Source organism: Osmerus eperlanus, chromosome 14 (assembly GCF_963692335.1).
Source record: "Osmerus eperlanus chromosome 14, fOsmEpe2.1, whole genome shotgun sequence".
In the NCBI taxonomy this organism is placed as follows: Eukaryota; Metazoa; Chordata; class Actinopteri; order Osmeriformes; family Osmeridae; genus Osmerus; species Osmerus eperlanus.
The window spans coordinates 9,685,186-9,709,721 of NC_085031.1; the positions used below are offsets into that span (position 1 = coordinate 9,685,186).

The 24,536-nt window shown below is 45.0% G+C and overlaps 3 protein-coding genes across 8 annotated transcripts; all 3 read right to left on the bottom strand.

The window, feature by feature from the left end:
* mnd1 (meiotic nuclear divisions 1 homolog (S. cerevisiae)) lies at window positions 1-9,657 on the bottom strand. 4 transcript variants are annotated; one of them, XR_009932105.1, is made up of 10 exons: window positions 9,500-9,656; window positions 8,638-8,703; window positions 7,328-7,385; window positions 7,054-7,098; window positions 5,803-5,951; window positions 4,254-4,328; window positions 3,821-3,935; window positions 1,991-2,035; window positions 604-1,094; window positions 1-299 (listed from the first exon to the last, which is right to left on the bottom strand). XR_009932105.1 is itself a non-coding variant. In XM_062477386.1 (10 exons), the coding sequence occupies exons 1-9, from the start codon at window positions 9,500-9,502 to the stop codon at window positions 988-990; spliced, it is 663 nt and encodes a 220-aa protein (XP_062333370.1). In that variant the 5' UTR covers window positions 9,503-9,657; the 3' UTR covers window positions 1-299; window positions 966-987. The 4 variants fall into 4 exon arrangements, 3 of the variants coding, with proteins under 3 accessions (XP_062333370.1, XP_062333369.1, XP_062333371.1); XM_062477386.1 differs by having other exon boundaries at window positions 966-1,094; window positions 9,500-9,657; XM_062477385.1 differs by having other exon boundaries at window positions 1-1,094.
* Window positions 9,658-10,326: 669 nt separating this feature from the next.
* On the bottom strand, window positions 10,327-20,201 carry cpe (carboxypeptidase E). The gene is made up of 9 exons (XM_062477349.1): window positions 19,787-20,201; window positions 13,887-14,083; window positions 13,283-13,450; window positions 13,043-13,160; window positions 12,621-12,803; window positions 12,283-12,422; window positions 12,051-12,150; window positions 11,320-11,438; window positions 10,327-11,114 (listed from the first exon to the last, which is right to left on the bottom strand). The coding sequence occupies exons 1-9, from the start codon at window positions 20,025-20,027 to the stop codon at window positions 11,016-11,018; spliced, it is 1,365 nt and encodes a 454-aa protein (XP_062333333.1). The 5' UTR covers window positions 20,028-20,201; the 3' UTR covers window positions 10,327-11,015.
* An 866-nt stretch (window positions 20,202-21,067) lies between these two features.
* msmo1 (methylsterol monooxygenase 1) lies at window positions 21,068-24,331 on the bottom strand. 3 transcript variants are annotated; one of them, XR_009932103.1, is made up of 7 exons: window positions 24,229-24,331; window positions 23,370-23,659; window positions 23,112-23,260; window positions 22,816-22,942; window positions 22,391-22,545; window positions 21,618-21,859; window positions 21,068-21,473 (listed from the first exon to the last, which is right to left on the bottom strand). XR_009932103.1 is itself a non-coding variant. In XM_062477370.1 (7 exons), the coding sequence occupies exons 2-6, from the start codon at window positions 23,622-23,624 to the stop codon at window positions 21,670-21,672; spliced, it is 876 nt and encodes a 291-aa protein (XP_062333354.1). In that variant the 5' UTR covers window positions 23,625-23,659; window positions 24,229-24,331; the 3' UTR covers window positions 21,068-21,600; window positions 21,642-21,669. The 3 variants fall into 3 exon arrangements, 2 of the variants coding, with proteins under 2 accessions (XP_062333354.1, XP_062333353.1); XM_062477370.1 differs by having other exon boundaries at window positions 21,068-21,600; window positions 21,642-21,859; XM_062477369.1 differs by having other exon boundaries at window positions 21,068-21,859.
* Between the last annotated feature and the right edge of the window lie 205 nt (window positions 24,332-24,536).

Sequence of the window (24,536 nt, forward strand, 5' to 3'; positions counted from 1 at the left end):
AACAGGCCAGGACTTTATTGAAACGATCGTCAAGCGAAGTCAAGAAAAAAGAACTGTTTACCAACTCAAATACTGTGTCAATAAAAGTAAATGTAAATAAATCTATAGGGAAGAATATTGATATATCAAAAAATGCCCCACTAAAGCGCCAGGCACATGTTTGCCTCTCCTTCATTATCAATCCCAGAGTGCCTCTTGTTGCTTTGGGAGGTCCGTATACGGATTCATACATCAAACAAGGCTGGCCAGCCCAGGTGCTACAGAGACAGACGTAACCTGCCATAGAGCCTTTTCTCTGGCTGTAGGTACAAAGGAATAGGAAAAATATAATAATTAGTATTGTCATTAGCATATGGATACGTTTAATTAGATCAATTAATTAATTAATATAAGTTATTGTTCTAAAATTGGCAATTGCACTGCTGTTTGATGTGCCCTTTACAAATGTTGAATCGTATGTTCCAATGAGAGAACGTGAAGGAGCATCTTGTGTGCTTGAGTGTGCCAATAAGTGTGAATGTGGGTGTTTGTGTGTGTCTGCGACACAGGCCTCCCCGGCTGCCTGTCTCACACACACACACACTCAGACAAACACAAACACACCATGGCTTGTTTCCGTCAACAACTCTGGCCTCTCGGTTTTCACATAAACAGGTGTCCAAAAAGTCAGGCAGTCCATGCACTCCTTCCAAAGAGCCCCCCGCAGGGGTCAGAGGTTAGCACAGCGCCTTCTCCAGTGTCACACCAGCAGCATTTACACCTGTGAAAGCCTGAGCCTAGCTAGAAATGACTCCCAAGCCAAGCACTACACACAGAAAGCAAAACCTTGCCCAGAATATTAGGACCTGGCCGCTGATTGGCTGAAAATCATAAACTTTTCATTACTCCTTGAATAGACGACACAACTGTTTAAACTATAACGATGCTTTTAGAGTTAATGGTGTGCATTGTGGATTGAACCATACACAGATAAAGAGATGTTATTTGTTAGTCCATGTAGTCAAAATCCTCGGGAATCCCAAAGGCTTTGTCGATTCGGCTGTCGTCGAAACTAAACTTTCTCTTGGCCCAGGACTTGATGGCAAATACATTATCTGAGGAGAAATGAATAGTAATTACTACAACTGGGACACTGTAAGTAAACAGTTACCTATAAAGAAAAGTCACTTCCATCTATGACATGCCAAAACAGAAGACAAGGGGATTGTTCAAGAGGTTTGCTTAAGCCCTGTCCCTTGAGGGTGGAGGGAGATAGAGAGCAGTGAGACCAGCAGACAAGCGGTGTGATTGCAAATTTGAGTGACGTTACCCAGAACAATACTAACAAACACACCTAACAACACTGGAACGAAACCATGTGTCGGCACAAGGGGTGGAGAGAGAGGTGTGCATGTGACTTTGAGAGATGGAAAAAAGTGTGTGTCAGTGATTGTGTCCAGGCATGGAGAAAAGAGTGTAAGCCTGTGGCCACTTGAGAGTAACAGGGAAAGTGTGTGTGTCTGCTCAACCAGTGTTAAAGGGGTCCTAGATTAGAGCGAGTTATAAACTGAAACATGATAGTGATGTTAATGTGTGTGTAAACTCTGACCCTGCTCTTCCTCTAAATACCACCTTAACCCCCGCCCTCTGCAATCACCCAAAGGTCAGCCATCACCAGGGTTACCCCTGGGGTCATTTGGCACATAGAGAGTAGCTTGGGTATCGTATGCTAGTAACTAAGGCATGTTTAAAAGGCAAAGGGCTTGTGGTTGGATTTGACTGTTGGATTTGGTTGGTCGTTTCTGTGTCAAGCTTTGGAGGGGGGGGGGGGGGGGGGCATTTTTTGTATGTTAGTGTGTGTGCGTGCGTGCGCATCTTTCCTTTACCCTCTGTTAAGTTGACTCATCCTAACCTATGTAAAAATACAGTCTAGCAGACAGGTTATGCAACATCAGTAGTGCGTGAGGTGTGTGTGCGCCTGTCAGTCAATGTGTGCGTTGATTTGACTCACCTGTCCACCTGGAAACAGCCTCCTTCGCAGTGACGTTGGACTTCTCTGCAAGATAAAGAAGAGAACAGCCATATTGGTAGGACACAGCATGTCTACGATGCTAGCAATCCAGGCTTCACTCCACTGTGTACACTGCGGTCTGTTGTCGTGTATGCGGGGGAGTGTGTCTGGAAGGACTCACTGCTTACAACAGGCTTCAACGCTGCTCTGCCAAACCTATTCATCAGCTGACACCCCCCCTGCCCCCCCCTTGCCCCCCCCGCCCCACCCACACACCAATTAAATTACAAAGTGGAGCGTAACTCTGTGTGGCCCATCCATTACAGCGACTCTCTGGATGGAACAGGCTCCGGGAGATGGCAGGTCAATGTGCTCTGACACCAACACAGTGCCCAGCGCACACGCGCCGCGGAGACAAGACGAAGAGAAGGGAGCTCCAAAATGAAACAGAGAGAAGGAGGGGGAAAGAGAGGGGATGGGAAGAGAGAAGGGGGGAGAGAGAGGGATGGGAAGATAGAGGGGGAGAGAGAGAGATGGGAAGAGAGAAGGGGGGAGAGCGGGACAGAAAGAGAGAGGGGGAGAGAAAGAGAGCGAAAGAGAGAGGGGGGGAGAAAGAGAGTGACAGAGAGAGAGAGAGAGAGAGAGAGAGAGAAATAGGGACAGAAAGAGAGAGGGAGGGGAGAGAGAGGCGTAGGCAGGCATCGTTCACTCTTGGCAGAGGCATAGAAGTGGCGGCCAGGCTGAACGAGGGGCTGGCAGGCGCAGCAACTGCTGCTGAAATCTGAGTCACTCCACATCTATGGGAAAATCAGAGGATGGCTGCTCTGGGATCAGATTTAGCTGCTACAAAATCTGACCCCAGTCTTTAGATGTAGGAGGGACTGGTCCTGGACCAGCCAAACATAGGGTGACATTTACAGTACCATGTGACCAAGACTGTGCCAGTGAAACGCAAAATCAGTCCTGCGTTGTGATTTTGGTTTCTATCCTCAAGACTTAGTTGGACAACATGGGTTTAAGATAGATCAAGCTAGCTTGCCCTGAATCCTTTAGGACTCCTGTAAATGTGGTGATGGCCTTGTCTGGGCGTCGATCTGTGGCGTTTGCGTTGCAGAGACTGAGAGATCAACAAGTCAATTGGACAAAGAAGTCTCTGACAGCAGGCACATCAGGCAAAACTGAAGGAAACCCAAGTTTATCGTTCCTCAACTATTTGTTTCATGAGTTGAGTTCCGGAAACACGCTGGTCTAAAGCAACTCTGAGAAAGGAAGCAGCCTGTGGTCTTATGACACCTAATAGGAGACCAACACTACCTATAGATGAGCACTATCCTAGCCCAACTGTAAAACATGAACCCAGCACAGCAGTTATGGCTGGCAAACACTAATTAAAGGTGGGCCTATATGTGTGTGTGCTCGCATGTGTACATTGCTGTGTTTACATATAGAACATGCATGTTTGAGCGAGTGTATCTATCTCTGTTGCTGAGATGAGATTGGCGTTGCCTGGTTACTTGAGCAGGTTCAGACAAGCTGTGTTGTGCATCAAACACGGTGGAAGCTGCAGCTAGCCAGCCAGCCACAAATAAACACCCAAAAGAGACAGAGATGGACTCAGGCTCATTCCCTGATGCCAGCTTTCAAATAAGGAAGTTCAGCTCCCAAGATGACCACCAGCCACAGCATGGAAGATGGCATCTTAGTGGGAGTCCAGAGAGAAGGTTTCAAGAGGGGGAAGGGAAGGGGGGGAAAAAGGGTTTCTAAAGGTTCATCTCAACATTGTGGATGTGCGTGTTCGGTCTGTATATGTGTGTGTGTGTGTGTACGCACTCAGCTCCTCGATCACTTCCGGGTCACACTCTCGGTACTTGTCCAGTTCAGCCTTCAGCTGGGCGTGCTGCTCCCTCAACTCCTGCAGCTGCTTCAGCAGAGCAGCCCGCTCCTCCTGCACACACACGCACGCGCACACACACACACGCACAGCAGGATGCATCACACTTTGGGGCAGACTCTCAGCGTCAGAGCAAAGGTGGAGGAGGATTATGAGTACATGTCTTGTGTGCGTGCGTGGGGGTGTGTGCGTGCGTGGGGGTGTGTGCGTGCGTGGGGGTGTGTGCGTGCGTGGGGGTGTGTGCGTGCGTGGGGGTGTGTGCGTGCGTGGGGGTGTGTGCGTGCGTGGGGGTGTGTGCGTGCGTGGGGGTGTGTGCGTGCGTGGGGGTGTGTGTGTGCGTGGGGGTGTGTGCGTGCTTGCAGAGGCACCTACTGTCTCCTGTCGTCCTATTCTGGCTCTCTCCCCAGCTTGCTGGAGAGTCTCTCTGCGTGTCTTGGCCTCACAATGCTACAGTTATAAGGAAACAGAAGAATGAACAGACAAAATGACAATGTGTGGATGTGATAAGAAGTCCTTTTGCTTTCAGCCCCCCACCCTCTACAAAAGAAATCCACCACCCATAAAAATCAGTTCATCCTGAGACAACAAATAGAAAGAGGCACATTTTCTTTCTTGGTTGCTCGGTCATCCTCTGGGCTCATTCTGATGACATCACCTGCGCAGCCAACTAAGGCACATAGTGTTTCTGTTCCGGCCGCAGGGGTCAATCTACTTTTAATTTCCATTCGTCAGTAAAACATTGGTCAGTAAATCCGGAAAACAATTTGAGTCATACATGGTCCTGTATTTATACACACACAAACACATCACTGCTTACTGTCATTTTGTGTTTCCACAGTGGCAGCCCACACGAAAACATGACAGAATGACGGCAGGTGGGTAATTGTCTCACAAGCAGTTTCCCCTTCTAGGGTTTGTTATTACAGGCCGGCTCAGCAGGACCCTGATGACAGACACATCCCATCTCCCTCCTCTGTGTGTGAGTGCGTGAACCTGACTGCATGGAACCAGCATCAGACCGTCACCCATAGCAACCAGGCCTTCTTTCACTCCCTCTGCCCATCGACGACGGAACATTCGCCGACCAGAAACAGTGTCTTCAACGCCCCCAGTCTGCTGCCAGTACCGGCAGAAAGTGGGTCACCGTGGGAGAGGGGGGAGGAGCTAACGAGAGGGTCGGCAACCGTTCCGAACAACAACAACTGTGGTCGGCGCCCACTGCGAGCCGCCGTGTGCCAGCGTTCGCTGACGGCAGAGCCAGGTGGAGATCGCCGGGCGAGCCGACAGGATGTGGCACCTGTGGTACCTGTTAAACAAGCTACACGGGCTACGCCAACCCACCAAAAACAGCAGATTTGTTTGTGTCTAGCAGCGGGGTTGCAGCTCGCGTCTGTCTTCATTAGGAGGTTCGGGGCTCTCACATTCTCTATTTCCAGGCTTCTCCAAATGACTCATTACCCCAAAACAATAATAGTTTGACGCAACACTCGAGTTTGGTGCAAGGCTCATGTTCGTGTTGCGCAAGGACAGTCTTGGAGAAGGTGTCTCAACAAGCCTGTAGTACACAGCATGAGGAACTCGCATACCTAAATCCTTATCAGAGACAGTCAATACGAGAGTACTGTTGTGGAACTGTAGTACGATGTGGGCCTTACAGTAAACTAGTGGGATATACATGATGGTGAGTCATCAGGAACAGGATATGCATCACTCTGGCCCTGCAAAAACGCAGGTTTCCTTCTCAGTTCCACGTCTATTCTAGGCCGGCTCTGTCTCACTCACTCACTCACACACACCTCTGCTATTTGGTTGACTGGTGACAGAACAGAGCTGACAACTATGAATCTCATACCAATGATCATATTAACATCTGTTTAAGGGCTGGCCACAGCTACTGGTAGTGTGTGTGTGTGTTTGTCACCTGTTTGTCCAGCTCGTCCAGGCGGCGCTTGCGTGTGTTCAGTGCCTTACTGGGAAACGCCCAGTAGTAGTTGGAAGTTCCTACCCTCTCACAGTCAACCATGTTGTCATCCACCAGGCTCTGCAGCACGTCCTTCACTGACATGGGGGCTGGAGAGGCAGGGGGGGGGGGAGAAACAAAGAGTGGGAGAGAGATGGGGAGGAGGTTGGAAGTATGTTAACTTACTGCATCCTTGCTTCCTGGGGTTAATAAGTACATTTGGGTGCGGGGGTGTGTGTCTCACGCACGCACACACACAAACACACACACACACACAATGCAGGAGAACAGCTAGTTAATGATCCAGATGTGGTCTCTGGGAAAGTAGCCTAGCACATCTGTGTCCATTATCCTTTTACACATGTGAGAGTGATATAAGGCAAAACAGTGATAGAGTCTGCTTTCTCCAAGGGTCTCTATAGTGTGTGTGTGTGTGTGTGTGTGTGTGTGTGTGTGTGTGTGTGTGTGTGTGTGTGTGTGTGTGGGTTAGTGTGTGTGTGAGAGAACGGTCTTCAGAACTGATGTCTCCAGAGGGTTGGCTGTAAGTGAGGTGTCCTGTATCTGAAGCTAGCTGGGACAGAGTAATATGATACTCCCTCATGCATACCCAGTCCCTGGACTGGAGAAACCAATGGTGCTGTTCTGTTGTTGCTTGGGTCTGCTCTGGGATGTTGGGGGAAAGACACGCATGCGCACACACACACACACATACCCTGCAGAACAACAGGGAGAATACAACTGAAGCAAATAGTGTGAAAACACTCATGATTGTCACTCTCGATTTCTCTGTCACCTTCTCCTCACCCACTTCTCCCTACCCTAACTACATACTGGGGGTGGGGCAGTGGGGGTCTCCCAACATGTGCTTCCAATTGGTGCCCTGGGCAGCCAGATCCAGTTTCCACCAAATTAATGTTGGGCCCGCTGTAAAAAGAGGTCCCTTTTGGGGGCGTCCCAACAGAACGCCGGTCTGGTCCTGTGCACAGGACCCTACATGCATTCCCCCTCCTTCTCAAACATCATGTAAGGGTTCATTGTGCGTTCAGGGGAATGTCATCTTGGTTAAAGGAGTGCCCTGAGAGACCCAGCCCTTTTAATGATGAGATATGATGAGATGTCACCATTGCGAGCCCACACAAGCCGGGTCATGTGGCGTTTTAGCCACATGTCAACGGGAAAGACAACGCAGTGTTACTTCACGCGTCCGCAGACCAGAGAAGAAGAGAACACGGCCACAGGACTGAGGGACGACAGCACCTGAATGGAATCAGGCCAAATGTTGGTCATAAAAAAAACAATCCAAAGGCGTTAAAAAAAGTGTACACGACTACAGCAACCGGACACATTTGGCATTTCTGAGAAGAACCAAGGCTCCCTGGCATCAATGGTTAACATCTAATTGAGGAACAGAAATGTCTTATTCTGCAGGTTTCACTCGTAAAACAATTCCCTCACATCTGGTTTGTCTCAATGAATCACTACTCACTTATTCCTTTTGTCTTGGGGGCGATTTTCTCGATGTCTTTCAGCTGAAACACGTCTTTCTGCCAGGGGAGTGTAGAGGGGGGGGGGGGGGGTCAAGGGATGAGAGAAAACAATTAAACTGCAACTGCAACACAACTCTAATTGTAAAGTAGAAAGACTGTTCTACATAGTTCAAGTTTTCTGTAGTTGTCATTTCACATCATTTGCAGTGTACAGACATACAGTGGAACGAGATGACCCAGTGTACACTGTGTGTCTAGGACTGGGGGGGATAGACTGAAAACAATCTAATCAACTATTCTACTAACAAGCTAACATTCAACTGTGCACAGTGCAACAGTACACTGTTCAAAGGACGTGTAACAAGTTTGTATCTTTTTCATGAAATAAGAATTGAATAAAACATTTCTAATCTGTTAAAAAGGTGACATTAGTGAACCACTGCACCAGTAGTGCAGTACAAGAGCAGATTTCCCTGCCAATCCATCTATTCCGTCTTGTTATTATTAATCTTAAGTAAACAGGTGGGAATGTCTGCAAAGTATGTTCTGTTTGAGACTTGTAGCCTACTTGTAAAAGCTGTGAAAAGGCAACAGTAAGTATTATTCAGATCAAAAAGGACACATATACATAAAATCGGGACCTAGAAAACATAAATATGATGGAGGCATCTTACATGTCACGTAGATGATAATTCAGTAAGTATATGATAAGTATATGATAATTCATTTTATATAAAAAGCCATGAGGGCTTTTTATATAAAATATAAAACAAGATATTACATTTACATTTAGCAGACGCCCTTATCCAGAGCGACTTACAGTAAGTACAGGGACATTCCCCTGAGGCAAGTAGGGTGAAGTGCCTTGCCCAAGGACACAACATCAGTTGGCATGACCGGGAATCGAACTGGCAACCTTCGGATTACTAGCCCGATTCCCTCACCGCTCAGCCACCTGACTCCTGAAGATATAAGAAGAGTGCAATATGTACGATGGAGGAGGGAGGGGGATGTGGATAATATAAGGCATGGGCACACTGGAAGAGGCTATGTGTGTGTTTGGGTGTGTGTGTGGGTGGGTGTGTGTGGGTGGGTGTGTGTCACGTGATGTTTTCTTTGGCTCTCAGGTGTCTTAGCATACCCTGACATCTGTCACAGATTTCTACTGAAGGAACCCACCCCTGGTTTTCACTTGCAGATTCAAATCTTACACAAACATACCATACCTCTGCTTTGATCTAGATATTACTGGACCTAAAGTTAAGTTAAACATGTCTTAACGAAAAGGATTTTCAGGATTTAAACTTACCGTTTCGAAGAAAATCTCCATCATCCGTGTCCTCTTCTCCTCCAAACTCAGACCTTTTTTTTTGGACTGACAAAAAGCTAAATCATTTTAAATTCACTACACACATAATATATATATATATATATATATATATATATAAAGTGTAGGCACATAATCAGTGTGTGTGTGTGTGTGTGTGTGTGTGTGTGTGTGTGTGTGTGTGTGTGTGTGTGTGTGTGTGTGTGTGTGTGTGTGTGTGTGTGTGTGTGTGTGTACACATGGTAGGCTTCCCTACATGTTTTAGACAGTATGATTTATTTATGGTGGAATCTCCGAACCATCCTGCATGTTGTCTGCAGGTGTGCTGCAGACACACCTACAAACTACTAGACCTACTGCACTACAGGTTTAAGGCCAGTGCTAAAAGCTAGTCTAGAACCTCCCTCTCTCACCTTAACCCGTTGATTTTTACTTTACACACAAGCTACTTTGCACAGTGTATGTATTGTTCTCTAAAGTTTGGATGCACTAGCTAACTCTAGCTAGTAATATTTTAAGTGCAATATTTGCACTTAATATTGCAATATATGCACTTAATATTGTAAAATGTGTTTATAAACACATTTTACAATATTGCATAAAACGAGCAGCTGCATTATGCTACTACTACTAGTATAGCTCCCCGTGTTATACTGGGAATAAACTATTAGCCAACTAGCTAACCCTCGCTGGCAAACTGGATATTGTTGCTAGAGCTAACAAGCTAACCACTAGCCTACTGACTGTATTTGGAACTAAAACTAAAAACAGCTAGACTAGCAAACTTAAACTAGTTAGCTTACCTAGCTAACAACAAAGCCAAGACGGTACAACAATAACTTACCATTTCCAACTCGTTAGGTGTAACACTTTAACTGGCTATATATTTTCGACTGTTATTTAAGTCTTTATATTAAGCAAAGGACGCGAAAACATGACAAAGTTCCCGCGGCAAGACCTGTCATCAGAAGGGGTAGTGCGAGCGAGACCATTCATTCACTATGTGGTCATGTGTCGCCCTCATTTGGCCAGACAGACTACAACACAAAACTTCTCATTAAGAAAAACTTCATCCTCACGTAGAACTATATAATTTTCCCTATGGTTTAATTTTCATCATTAGAATATTTCTTTTTGCTGATATTCCAGTATCGGTTCAGTAACCCCTGATCTGCATCAATAATAAATACCACAGTGCTGGACAACATAATTTTTTTTTTTAATTAAGGTTATACTGTACGTTTTTTTTTGTTTTTTTTACAGTTATCAATTTCACGGCTCATTTTTACATTCATCAGATTTTCCATGTTTAGACAGCAGGCTCTGTAACCCCCCAAACTACCGTTGCCATAGCTACGTCTCCATGGGCACCTTAACTCTCTGATGTAGTGTCCTAGATGTGTAGCGTTAGTTCGTTACCGCATGTAAAACTACGCCACCAAGTCTTCTTGGCATGGAAGACATTGCATTAATATCAGAGGTGATCAAAGCAGTGGGATGGCTTTAAACTGTGCTAACGCTCTGAATGCAATTCTTACTGATACAAGACTTAAGGAGGGCATATCTAGTCTATGCTAATCCAGATATGTCTACAAATGAAAGTGTTAAGAGTCCACTTGGATAGAGGGAAGCTATTGAGCTCAACAGAATATTTGGGGGAAGAGACACGAGTAGATATACATCCTTGTATTGGTCTTTATGTGTTACAAAAACAGCTATCTCCTTCAATGCCTAATTCCTAAATACAGTATATATTACATAACCATTATTCTTGTGCTAAAATCAAGTTTGTTTTGCATCCAGTTTCAAAAAAACATAAATCCAACATAACTCTTAACATCTATAACATACATGTTACAAGCTTTGCTGTAGTGAATGCTTTCATTGCTTAACATTGGGTGTCAGATCCCTGTGTAGACCTTAGTAGGAAAACCATACTCTATAAATGTGTGTGTGCAGTGCACTAAAGCCTGAAGAAACAGATATGTCAAAATGCCTTTACATAATGAAATACTCAATCACTCATTGGCTATATAGATGGATGCCATGGTACTGATCACATGTACGATAAAGAACACAACATCATAGGAATAGACTAATAATGATTTTGCTGTCGCCCCCATGTGCAGACTGCCAGGAGATTCTGTTTTGTGCACGTGTGGGTGTTTGTGTGTTCAGGTCAACCAACAGGCAGTACAGGGTAAACCCATCACAATAACAACAATTAAAACCCATTAAATAATGATTACAAACAAAGCAGAAACAAATATAGACATTTTTTTACAATGGGTAGGCAGACACACAGAATGCAGAATATATTACACCGATAAATGGATGTTCGTATCAACCAATGAGAACAGTTAGAAGTTCAGTGTCTCTGACATCATCTTCCACCAGTCCATCAGCTCCTCTTTTTCCTCCTCCTTCCTCTCCACAAGGGACTCCAGCTCAAAATCAACCTGAGGGAGGAATGGATGGATGGACGAGGAGGACAAAAATACAGATTAAGAACATTTAGAGGGTCAGATAGAGGGACAAAGAAAGGAAAAGTGAGTTAATATATTAATGTAATGCTTATGTTTAGTTCCCATACAGTATTCATCCTGATTGCTATGTAGGCCTACTGTAGGCGGTAGGGGATATATGCTATTATTGGATTCTTACCCTGACTGCTGGGCTGAAGGCAACGGCCACCTTCTTGATGATGGTGAGATAACCTGGAGCCGAGGCTGATATCTTGTAGTTTCCAGGTGCCAACAGGCGCCAGTAATCACCGTCTTTGGCTACATAAGTCAACAAGTAAAAAAGATCGATGAAAAGGTTTTAAGACTTATGTTGCAAATGGAAATTGCATTAACATTATAACATCACTAAGAACATCTCTCTTAAGCCTGGTTTTAGCCAGAACACTTTCCATCTTAGTTCAACACACATAGCTACACCCCTACATACTTACAGATACTGACAAAATAAGAATCAGAGCACTTAAAATCGCATGTAAGGCTTATACAAATATGTACATTTATGAAATACTTGTGTGAATTCATAACTTACAGTTACCACCTCAAATTTACCTTAATGTTAAGCCATGATTCAGCAAGCCCTGATTTAACAAGCCTCATAGAAATACCGCATACTGTGACAACTCGGACCTTTGAGGACTGTTGTAATACACAAATTGTCCACGAGATGGTAGCATTGGCTACCTTTTTGGTATGTGAGGTAATTGTGACTGATGTGTAGTTTTGACTTTGTGAAAAGTTGGAACAAAGTTGATTAGGTGGATGTGTGGGGCTATCTTGTTGTTATCAGTGACCTATGCACTTTGTAAAGCTCTCTCTTGGAAGTCGCTTTGGATAAAAGCGTCTGCTAAATGAATAAATGTAAATGTGTACCTGTGGTGATGTCATGGTCAATGCCCTCCACAGAGATGGAGGCGTTAGAAATGGGGTTCCCCTGAAGGTCACGCACAAAGCCCTTTACACCACGGTGGACCTATAAACACACACACACACTTTCTTACTGAACTGTCCGTCTTATTTTGTTATTCATTGGCTGGTAACTTTGGTTATTTAAACATTTGTAGTTAGAAATACACTAACATGTGATGAAGAACGTATTGTGTACCTGCTCTATGTAGTTCACCAGGGAGTTGCGATTCTGCTCCCAGTAGGTTTTCAGAGTGTCCTCAGCTGGGAACTTGTCACAGCTCAGCTCCAGAGTGATCTCAAAACAGTTACTGCTCAGGTAGTTGAAATCCTGCATGCCTATTTATGACAGAGAAACATTTAATCACCACCATTGTGAGTGTGTGTGTGTGTGTGTGTGTGTGTGTGGGGGGGGGTTTATGCATGTATGTGTACAGTATGCAAGCGGTGTTACTGCATAACGACTCACGACTGGACCAAATCACAAAACAGATCTGTTAGCCAGCCTGTGTATGTGTGTGCGTGTGTGTGACTAACCCCCAGGCACGCTGTACCAGGCCCCTCCGTTGGTGATGCCCTCGGTGAAGCTGGAGTCGTCGTCATTCTTGCGGCAGGGTGCTCTCTGGGGGTCCGACATGACGGGGTTGAACATGGAGTAGGCCCGCGCCAGGGACTTGAACGTCACGTCGTCGGGACTGGCGCTGTACTCGTGGGTGGAGCCTGAAGGAGGAAGAGAACGGGGGATGCAGGGAGGGAGAGAGAGAGAGAGAAAGTCAGTGAGTGTGTCTGTGACTGCAGTGAGTGTGTGTGTCAGTGTGTGGATGTGTGTATAGGACCTGGGAATGGGTGTATGCGTGTGGATACGACCTCTAAGTGCCTGTGTGGGCATGCGTACGTATAGGACCTACAAGTGCGCGTGTGTATAAGGTATGAGCGTGCCTGTGTGTGTGTGTGTGTACCAGTGCGGGTTTCGTCGTAGGGGTAGTTGGCCACCACGTCTCCTCCGTGCAGGTTGGCAGACAGGACGAAGGGGATGTCCATGATCCAGTGGATCACTGCTTTGGTTTCTGGAGCCAGCTGAGAGAGCGGGCAGAGATGCACACAGGTTAACCCAGGCCCATCGCTGCTCATGCACAGGTTCTGATTGCGCGTGTGCACGTGAGTGTGTGAGCCTGTTGAGCACGGAGGCTGCTCGTCACCTTGGCGTTCTCATCCACGGCCTTCTTCATGTTCTGCAGCAGGTGGTTGTTGGCTCCGCCCTCCTTCTCGTTGATGTAGATGATGCGGTCGAGGTCAGGGAAGTTGCGATTCAGGTCCACCCCCTGGGCGTTGCTGCGGCCCATGAACCAGTCCTTTAGCTCGCCCGGCTGCACGGCAGGGGAGGAGGAGAGGGAAGAGGTGAATGCAGCTGTTCACTGAACATAATCAGTATTTGTACTAATTTGCATGTTGAAATGCAAACTGCAATGCAAGAAAGAGAGAGAAAAGCTGAGAATAAAGGAGAGAGAGAGAGTAAACACTGACAAGAGATGAGAGAGAAAGAGAAATAGAAGGAGAGAGATACATGGGCTAAGGTCAGGGCTAAGAGGAAGTCTACAGTATAAGCTGTTGTCTGCAAACCTAAAAATACACCCCCAGACATCTTGTTTGCATAACATTTCCTAAGCGGCATTTGTTTGCGCTTTAATATATTAGTGAGCGTGTGTGTGCTGTAGTGTACGTTTCTGTATATGCACTAGTGTACTTGTGTGCATATGTACTGTATGTGTGTGTGGTGTAGTGTACTCTAGCATGTGTGTGTACCTGCGAGGCGGCCTTCTCAAAGCCGTCAGGGTTCATCGAGGGCATCAGGTGAATGCGCGTGTTGTGGACGAGATCGATGATGGTGTCATTGCCCAGCTGGTACTGGTTGCACAGGTACTCTGCCAGGTACACAATCAACTCCCGGCCTACGGCCTCATTGCCGTGCATGTTACCAATGTACTTGAACTCAGGCTCACCTGTGGAGAGAGACACATACCACACACACAAACACGTTAGGCATGACACGCTGTATACTAATGTGTTTTTTTTGTATTGAGAAAAGAGAGAGAATGACAGGGATAGATATAAACGAGACACACTTACTCCATGAGAAATAAACACCCACTAACCTATTGTAAAGTTGTTTTTTATGTGTAAATTGTCTTTCCACATAGGTCATTCAGTTCAACCTGAGCCAATGGCGCCTGAGTGAACTAAAGCCCACTTAACGGCCTGCTTCTTTTCTCTCCCAAAATCTTTCCCAGGTTTCTCTAAACATCTTAAATAGCCACAGACATGCACACAATCACCACTCAGCTCTCATTCATGAGCTGCTTCCTGAAGCTGAGAGAAGTAGCACTCAACTAGCAACTATCTCAGGCCACAATCACTGGTGAGAGCTGCTCTCCTTTCCTAAGTGTGATGAAGAACTGGGATTTTCTATGGAGATTACTAAGGAAAGGAACAAACGCACACACGCACACACACACACACAGCACATCCACACGTACACAGGCAGAGACAAAGGTGTTAACAATCACTGGCACTACCTTCACTATCACACACACGTACACAACAAAAACTGACACCAAATTGTACACAATTCAAGGGTGTTTTAGTATATAGGCTAAAACACTATAGGCTATAGACTACATATATCTTACAGAATAGAACATGTATATGATAGAAAGGGTGTTTAGTGTAGGTACACGCTCATATTTTTCAGACTAGAACAAGATGGTGTAATAAATGTAAAAGTCTTAGAGCTTCTGAAGTATTCTTAATCATCCTGCTCTCTCTCCACGTTCCATCTGTTTCATATACTAATTAGCCGATTCTTCACTCTCTTATTCTCTTTCTAGAAATCACACACACACTCCGCCAGAAAGTTCGACCATTCAGCTGCCTGTTCCCTATATCTTTATTTTCAGTATCCCAAACTCTCTCTCACAAACGAATATTTTAATATCAAACACATTCACCGCTAATCGTCTTTGTGTGTGGGAGCGGGATCGCATGTTTATGTAAATCTCTGAAACCATTTGATCTATCTTTGAAAATACCACAGCAAGCTTTCATGTTTGGGACACATGCATGCATGCACACACACACACACATCTGGAAAGCAGGTTATTTTTAAATGCTAGAGTCTGGTTCCTCTCTCTTTGCTGCTGCTAACAACTTCAAGACTATATACAATTAAATCTCCTTGAATGGTTTTAACAGGGAAACAGACCGCACGCCTCACAAACCTGATAGAGCTGTCAGCCATACACACACACACGCACACACTTTGATGTTACAGTATATTAGTTATTGCATAAACTCTTCTGCAGATGTTCAATGTCAAGGTATCCTATTCTCTTCACAACATGTTTAACTGACTAATTGTGTGTGCGCACGCGTGCGCGTGTGTGTGTGTAGAGGGAATAATGGGATACAAGCATGTGTTTCTTCTTAAAACGCAATAAAACATTTCAAGTTTAAAACTGATTCATACACACACACACACACAGACACACACACAGACACACACAAAACCATGCTAACAGTCCTGAGGCGTAATCCTCACTAATCATTATAAACACTTTGACACCCTTATATACACACTTCTATATACCCCTTTACACACACACATACACACACACACAACAAATGACAAGAGAAGCATAATCCATGTCTGTATTAATCTGTTTATGTAAGGCCACAGAGCAGTTCAGCCCATTTGGAGCCCCCATCCCCTGTACTCTGATTAGTCAACGGCGGTTGGACATGGGGTAGATCAATACAGGCGCCTCTGATGTGAACGCTGCCGTGGCAACAGTGGAGCACCACGCAAAATGTCTCTAGCACATTAGTGGTCTCCATTGTGTCATGGTCACGGTGACAGGTGACACACACACAAACATACAGGTAGTGCGTCATTACAGTGACTCAAAAACAAACCGACTGTTTGCTCTGAGGCAGCTTTAGACACCATTATCACCGTCTGACCTAATCACCTGCCTAAGGAGAACACAGTCACATCCAGACAAATGACTTCACAAGAGACTGATTGGAACAGCCACAGCCTCAGAATCCAAAATGGCCCCCTTAACCAGCCATATATCAGGGGACAGAATAAGTACAGAGACAAAGCCCTCTAAGCTCTCTTGGGAATCAAATCAAATGTATTTGCATAGCCCTTATCACAAGCAATGTCACAGAGGGCTTCACATACATCCATAGAACTGCACCTATCTAAACCCTCCCAACAAGGAACAACAAGTCAGCAATGTTTTTGTTGGAACAGCAAGGACATTGCAGGCAGGGATAAACAAGTAGCAGTGGTGGAACGTTTCAATTCAGATATTTAGTTTCGACTTTGTGTTGCCTGAAATAATAGTCTGCATAAGAATCTCACAGCCTTTACAGCTTACAAGTCCCAACTGAAAATATTGAGGACAAATAAAGAGAGAAAAAGAGCAAGAGAGTAGATAGAGGAGAAAGAGATAAAGAGTGAAGATAGAGGGAAAAATAGAGGAGAGAAAGAGATGGAGAAAATCAATATATTTGCATATGGAGGAAAGGAGAGAAAGATGAGAGTAGAGGAGGAGGGGAAAGGGAGGAAGGAAAGACTTGGCTTTCCTCTGATGTATAATAGATGACCTCTGGCTGGTACCTTAGAGATTCTCTCTCTCCATCTTTCTCTTCCTCTGTCTCACTGTCTCTGTTCCTGTATCTCACTCCTCTATCCCCTTCTCTCCCCATCTCCTTTTCTCTCCGTTCTTCTGTTCCTATACTCCTTTTATCTCTCTCCTCTTCTTTTTCTCTTTCTTTGTACTTTTGTACCGTCCAATTCTCCCTTTCTCTGTCTCCTTATCTAATTACCCCCCTCTGTATTCCACTCTCTTTTCTCTCTGTGTCTGTGCATATCCAGTATGAGATCTTGTATCTTGTAACCAATAAGATGTTCTTTCTTCGTCTTCCTCTGGAGAACAGCTCACAGTGGAACAACACATCATGAAACACTTTTCACTTCTTTGTTTTCTCTCCCATCTCCTCCTCTCTCCGTCTCTGTCATTGTATTTCCTAGATCTTCAGCATGTATGAATATGAACCAGCAGTATTTGTAACCCTCTTTCATGGTCATTGCATGTATTGTACATGTAGAGACTGCTGTGCATGTTTGGATGTGTGTGTGTGTATGTGGATGAGTGCGTTGGCGTATGTATGTGTACTAAAAGCAGGATTAGAAGCTTTCTATTCAGTCTGATTAAATAATCTACTGCTAAATCACACACATTAACATTAACTGAGATGGTAGATGTGAAAACAACATCAAAATTCACTGGAAACTCCCACTCTTTTACTGGGTCTTTATAAACCCAGAATGTTCTGTCGTACAAAAACCAACACACTACTTAGTGTCAACTCCACCTACAGAAACCAGCACACTACTTAATGTCAACACCACCTACAGGCATATCAGACCTGGAAATCAATCACAAAGACCCTTTCCCTCAGTCCTAACGAAGTCAGTGCCAGCATGTCTATACTAAGTCAGGGGAGTTCATCAGTGTGTTTACACACCCCGTGCTAGCCGGGTAGCGTGCGACAGATGGTCGGTTAGCCGACAGATGCACAAGCTCAGAGGACGCCGGTGATCGCAGTCCGAACCGGTCAATCGCGCACTCCCGGGAGGCTCACCGCCCGCTAAGCCGATCTGTTGTCACGGCAACCGCTATTTCGGCCTCACCTTAAACTTCTGACACCTTGGAGGCGATTTATTCACGTAGCAGGCTGTAGCCTGGACAGAGGATATGAACAAAGGGTGATCAATATACAAAACATTTTGGATGACCATAGAGGAAGCAGGACATACAGCCTACCAATAGAATACCTTTCAGGCCAGGCTGGAAAAAGCCCCTTGTAGGGTTCAATACAGAACCTTCCAATGCTGATAATGGTTCTGTCTGAAACCTAAAGGTTCTACCTTGTTCTCTCCCTCTATGTGTGTGAAGGAGGTGGGAGGAGAGGCTGAGGGGGGTTGATGGGCGGTATGTTGCCCCTGGAGACCAAGCAGGGGCCGGGCTGTGGAAACTCATCTGGTTATGATCAGAAGCTCCCTGCTGCTACCATGACTCACTCTGGTTGTAGCTCTACCCAGCTCTGATGTTCTTGACTGCAGCTCTACCCAGCTCTGATGTTCTTGACTGCAGCTCTACACAGCTCTGATATTACTGACTGCAGCTTTACCCAGCTCTGATGTAACTGACTGCAGCTTTACCCAGCTCTGATGTTACTGACTGCAGCTTTACCCAGCTCTGATGTAACTGACTGCAGCTTTACCCAGCTCTGATGTAACTGACTGCAGCTCTACCCAGCTCTGATGTTCCTGACTGCAGCTTTACCCAGCTCTGATATTACTGACTGCAGCTCTACCCAGCTCTGATGTTACTGACTGCAGCTCTACCCAGCTCTGATGTTACTGGTCTGTTAAGTGCACATTGTCATATGATGTAAGCACACAGTCTTCACACACACACACACGCACACACATATATACAGGGATAGTTATTTCCTTCTCTAAATGGTTGTTGGACACAAACGCATATGTATATTTACTTACTAACAAGATCAGGAAATTGGGATGTATAAGGCCTAGTGTAAGAGAACAGAACCAGTTGTGTGTGTGTGTGTGTAGTACGAGAACGTACTTCAAGTTTTATATAGTATGTATTATACAGTAGAGGTACTCACGTCAGCAAGTCACCTTAGAGAGTTAGGTTACTGAAGCCATAGAGCCGCAGTGGGCTGTTGAAGTCATATGGGACAGCCTGATGTTGTACCTGAGACTGTGCTCTGTGCCATTGTCACACCTAACCCATGCATAGTCTATGGTTACAGTTGGCTATAGGCCTGCATTAAACCACAGACAGAAGCATACTTTTACTCATCACTAGCGCCCTCTTGGCCTAAATGTGTCAATCAGGGCAGGGTACGCCCAACATTGATACATCTCTGGCCCATTGATGTTCATGCAGGTTAACTGATAGGACTATACAGTAAGGCTACACTGTACATTAACATTTATATCACTTTCTGCTCAAATGATTTAGTGTACAGGTCAAATGAGACACTCTTTTCAAATGATATTGACAAATGAGTTTACCATTGAAACCTTTTTGTTTTTACTATGTCTTTGTGTGTTTTTGTTCGTTGCCAAACCACTTCTCTATTATCTATTTCACGGTGTGTCCTGTGGCAGGTTCCATTTGCCGTGTCAACACCGTTCTCAGCATCACGATTCAGTGAAAGCTTACTGAGATTCTCTTCATCCAGCAAAATGGCGGCGTCGCCTGGTTGTTCCAACAATCTACACCCTTAAATCGGTGATAGGATACACTGTGCATCCAATGCGGCCCTTTTACGCACTAGGCTACATGACACACCTGCCTGCGACTTTTTCACACCGGACTATGAAAGGCATAAATACACGTATTTCTCGGGAAACGATTATTACTTAAGCATTATTAATGTTTCTGTGTCTTAAATGCTTAACCGCCTGCGAGCTATCAAATACAGCTCGATCACTGAGTGATTCAGCTAGCGCAATTGTGCGTGACGCGTGTGTTATTGACTGTGAAGGGCTATTGTGATAATTGGAGAGGGGAAGAGGAATGGGGGACGCAACTGACCAGGCTCGTGCGTTCCAGGGTTGTCTGACATCTCCAAAACGAGCAGTTCACGGCCCTCGAAGCTCTCCCCGATGGTGTAGATGCGCGTGATGGACGGACACTGCAGCCACACCGACACCAAAGCCTTCCGTAGCTCCTCATAACGATGATACTCGAACGAGATATCTCCATCATCGGCTCCGTTAACTGCTGCCAAGGCAACCAGAGTCCCGAATAAAACTAGTGTAATGACCGGTTTCATTTTGGTATGCTATTTCTCCTCTCTCCTCTGTCCGTCTCTGTCCTGCGACTTGGTGTCAAGCCTTATCTCTGCACCCTTGCCTCGCTCTGGACTATAAATACTATCTATCTTGCTCCGGGATGTGCTGCTGTACAGTACGTCACCTGAGCTCTCTCTCTCTCTTCCACTCTCCTCTCTGGTGCGCGTCGCGCTAAATTGCAATGACGCTGACTGCGGAAGGCAGACATGAGAGGCGTGGCCAAGCTACATTGGAGAAAAGCAGAAGAGTATCACCACAACATTTAAGTACATTCATCCATGGACACTATTGTGTAGTACAGTTCTCAACATCTCACCTATTTTCTGATGTAAATCAAATGAAAGATATTTAATATAGGTGTGTCTGGAAAAATAATGATTTGTAATCTATTTTCGTCACCATTGTCGCACACCTGAATCTACCTTTTCCTGTCATCGGAAGTGTCATTGTTTTCCCCTTATTGTTTAACTAACAAAGGACGTCTCACTTCTGCAGCCTGAACTGGGCATTTTCTGTATACCGAATTGAACTTACCGGATTGAATATCCAGTACAACAGTAACTGGAGAAAGTACACCATTGTTGGAGACAACATAGCATTTCAGCAACATAGCAATAATGTAATTTCCCGCTGAAAGACCTTAGAAATAAATTTTATTCTATTCCTTGAGTAAATGTATGATGAAAGTAACTCACCTTAAATAGAAAAGAAATGCAACATGAATGTATTTTTTATTTCAAGATCATATTTGTGGAGAGGTCATGAAAAATGTACAATTTGCTTGTACCAAAGATTCATGGATCAGGGAACATATAGAACATGGTCTCCAAAACCACCAGTTCTAACATAATAAGGTAATAACATAAAACATACAAGTCAAAATTAAACCATGTAGGGGGCTACAAAGTGCTATAATCAAACATCTCTTAAAGAGGAAGTTTCTTAGAGGTAACACAGATGTATTTCATTAGAAGTAACTGTTACATAAAATAGTTTCAAGAAGAACCAAACAAAATTTAGCAACAATGTTACTGTTCTCATTTATTCAGCTACAGTAACCCCCCAAAATATACTTGTCTCTTCAGGAAAGGCACACAGGTCAGTTCAGAGACACGTCCTCTCTGACCCTGACCCCCACTGGTAATACAATCCACTGCTCAGTCCGGGTTTCCCAATAGGAAACTCTTTTTGTGTTTGCTGTGTAAAAGTGTGTGTGTGTGTGTGTGTGTGTGTGCACGTATGTGCCTCTGATTCAAGGATAATCTTTGTGCTTCAGAAGCACTGAGACTGATTTAGAGAAGAACCCTTAAAAACCGAAGCACCTACTATAGTCACTGTATGTTTGTTTGTCTCCCACGTGTGTGTCTGTATGTATGTACAGTAGGTAGGTGTGTGTGTGTGTATGTAGGTAGGTACAGTAGGTAGGTGTGTGTGTCTGTATGTATGTACAGTAGGTGGGTGTGTGTGTCTGTATGTATTTACAGTGGGTAGGTGTGTGTGTATGTATGTAGGTAGGTACAGTGGGTAGGTCTGTGTGTGTGTGTGTGTATGTAGGTAGGTACAGTGGGTAGGTGTGTGTGTGTGTGTGTATGTAGGTAGGTACAGTGGGTAGGTGTGTGTGTCTCACTGCATCTTCTTGCCCTCGTGTTTCTGCAGGTGTTTGTTGTACTGGTTGTCAGTACTGAACAGCTTGTCCCACCAGGTGAAGGTGGAGGCGTAGTTCCCCACAAAGTTCATGTGGTGGAAGTCATGGAAACGAGTGCCAGCATAAAATGGAATGAGGTGGAGGGGGTTCAGAGGGATGTCATACCCGCTGCATAACCAGGGCAGAGAGAGAGAACATCTATGAATGTTATATAAACTACAAACATAAGTACAAATATTTACAAGTAGGCCTTAATGTAGTTGACATGTATACAGCATTTGCATTTCAGATCCTGTCTACTTAAGATGCAATTGTTGCTCTGTAGTTCAGACCTTATCGTTGCAGTGTACTTGGTAGGTACCTGGTGTGTTTTATCTCTCATTGTGATCACATACAGTTCTTTGACTCTGACCACCGAAACATCACCAAAACTATGCCCTTGTATCTGGAGTATTTGTATGTTGCTTAGGATCAAAATCATCTGCTAAATGAATACAATGTCAATTTAAATGTTCCTTTGCCCTACTGTTTAACATGCAGAAGCTAATTGTGTGGATTGGTCGCCATCCAGTGGTCAACATAGTGCATAAAGCCCATCACTCATGGCAGCGTCACAAAACCTCATGGGTACAAATTGTTCCTCGGCTATACTATTCTGTGTGTGTGCCTGCGTGTGTATGTGTTTGTATGTGTGTGTACCTGTGCACGTCGATGGTTTCCAGAAGCCGGACTGCGACCCAGGCCCATAGCAGGAGCACGTGGTTACAGAAGATCATGATTCCGATGAAGAAGCCTGAGCCCAGAATGACAGTCTCCAGAGGATGGGCGTACTCTGCCTGCATGCCAAACGGAGCCTGTAGGGGGGGGGGGGGGGGGGGGGGGGCGATCTCTTAGTCATGCACGTTGAGGTGTATGTGTGCTAGAGAAAGAGAGAATGTGTGCCTGTCTGTGCCAGTACAAGTGTGTGTGCTTGTGTTACACACATGAACTTGTGGTGGACCTTGTGAATGCATTTATAGATCTGGTGAGTGTGTGTGTGTGTGTGAGGAAAGTGTGAGTGTGTGTATGTGTCAGGGACAGCATGCGGGCGAGTGTGTGTGTGTGCGCATGAGTGTGTTGTTCACCGTGAACTCGTGGTGGACCTTGTGGATGTATTTGTAGATCCGACGGTGGTGGAGGAGGCGGTGGAGGAAGTAATGCCAAGCGTCCTCAACCACTGCACATCCAAAACACTGAGCCACCATGTAGGACCTGGACACACACACACACACATAGGGGAGTATATGAGTAAAGGATAAGGATGAAGTGTGTGTGTGTTGAGAGACATATAAAAAGTTATCTGCGGCAGAATATTGTCAAAGTGTTTATCATTTTTGCAAATGTGTGTTAGAAAGTGTGTGTGCCGGACTGTTCCACTGACCAGCGTGGCATGGAGTCCCAGTCATAGGGGATGCCAAAGTATTCAGTGAAATGATACGTTCCACAGATCATGGGCAGCTGGATACAAAAGTGGTTAAACAGCAACATCTTAAAACACTTCCACTGCTTTTCCCAGGTCTCGGGTTTATCCTGCACACACAGAAACAGAAAGAAACATATTGTTAAACACTTCAACCACCTGCAACTAAAACAGCTCAATTCAGATTCAAGTCACACACGCACACCCACACCCACAAACCGGTTGGATCTTATACTTCTGCATGAAGGGCAAGAACTGGAACAGGAAACCAGGCAGGCAGAAAAAGAAGTAGATGAACTCGTGGACGATGAGCGACCCCCAGGTGGCAATCTGGAACTTAGTGTAGTTGTCCATCATATAGGTCCAAGCATACTTGAAAGAGGGCTGTAGAGGGTTGTCTGGTAATGCTGCATCCACAAACTCCACCGCGAGGTAGGCAGAGCCCAAAATGTCGGCTGTGGCATTCACCTCCATGATGACGAACGCTGCAGGGAGTACTGGGCCCGGGGCTGAGAAGAGGATGGGACCAAAAGGAGCAGGAAGAGAATGGAAATCAGGACTAATACATAAACATGCCCACCTCCTCCCTGTCCTCCTAAAGAGAAGGAAAGAGCCTATCTTGCTTTGTGTGAAACAAAAGGATATAACGCAAACAAATAGAATGTGTATTCAATTACTTTATTCAGGTCCAGGCTACTCAAATAATTACAATTATATGTATTGAGTAAAGCTTAACAGATCTCTTTTATACAAATTAGAAAGCCGCGACAATTAGACAAAAATAAAACACGTCGTAAGTTCGAACTGGTTATTTGAAATGTATGACACTTGATTTCAAACTCTAATTTGGAAGTGCATTCCAGACTATTTTTTGATTAAATATCACTAGACATCAGGCTCAAGTATAAACATATCATGCAGCGAACATCATGTTCTTTCCCATTGGAGATTCTGACGCACATACCTTACATAAACCACACATTCCACCATCTGCCCATACTCTAAAGTCTTTAAACCAACATGCACAATAATTAAAGCTTAAAACTCTTACTGTTAGTACTATGCGGAAATATCTCACCTTAGTTGAATTATCCCGTTTACCTGAGCAAGAGGAAGCCGAGCGAGTGAAGTAGAGTAATATCCAGAATCATGATTGGCCGATGAGAAAGGAGACTGACGTTAGATAGCACAACGAGCGCGATGATTGGTCGACTGTATGGAGTGATGATAGTGAGACGCAGAGTTGCTTGAGCAACGTCCAATCAGAGAAGCGTTGTTGCTTTCATAACCTCCGAGCGCAATGTAAGTTATGGAGAGGAGATGGTACGGGACATGTACAGCTGAACTTTGAGTCACTGAGGTGTGTCCATCATAATTATTCATTCT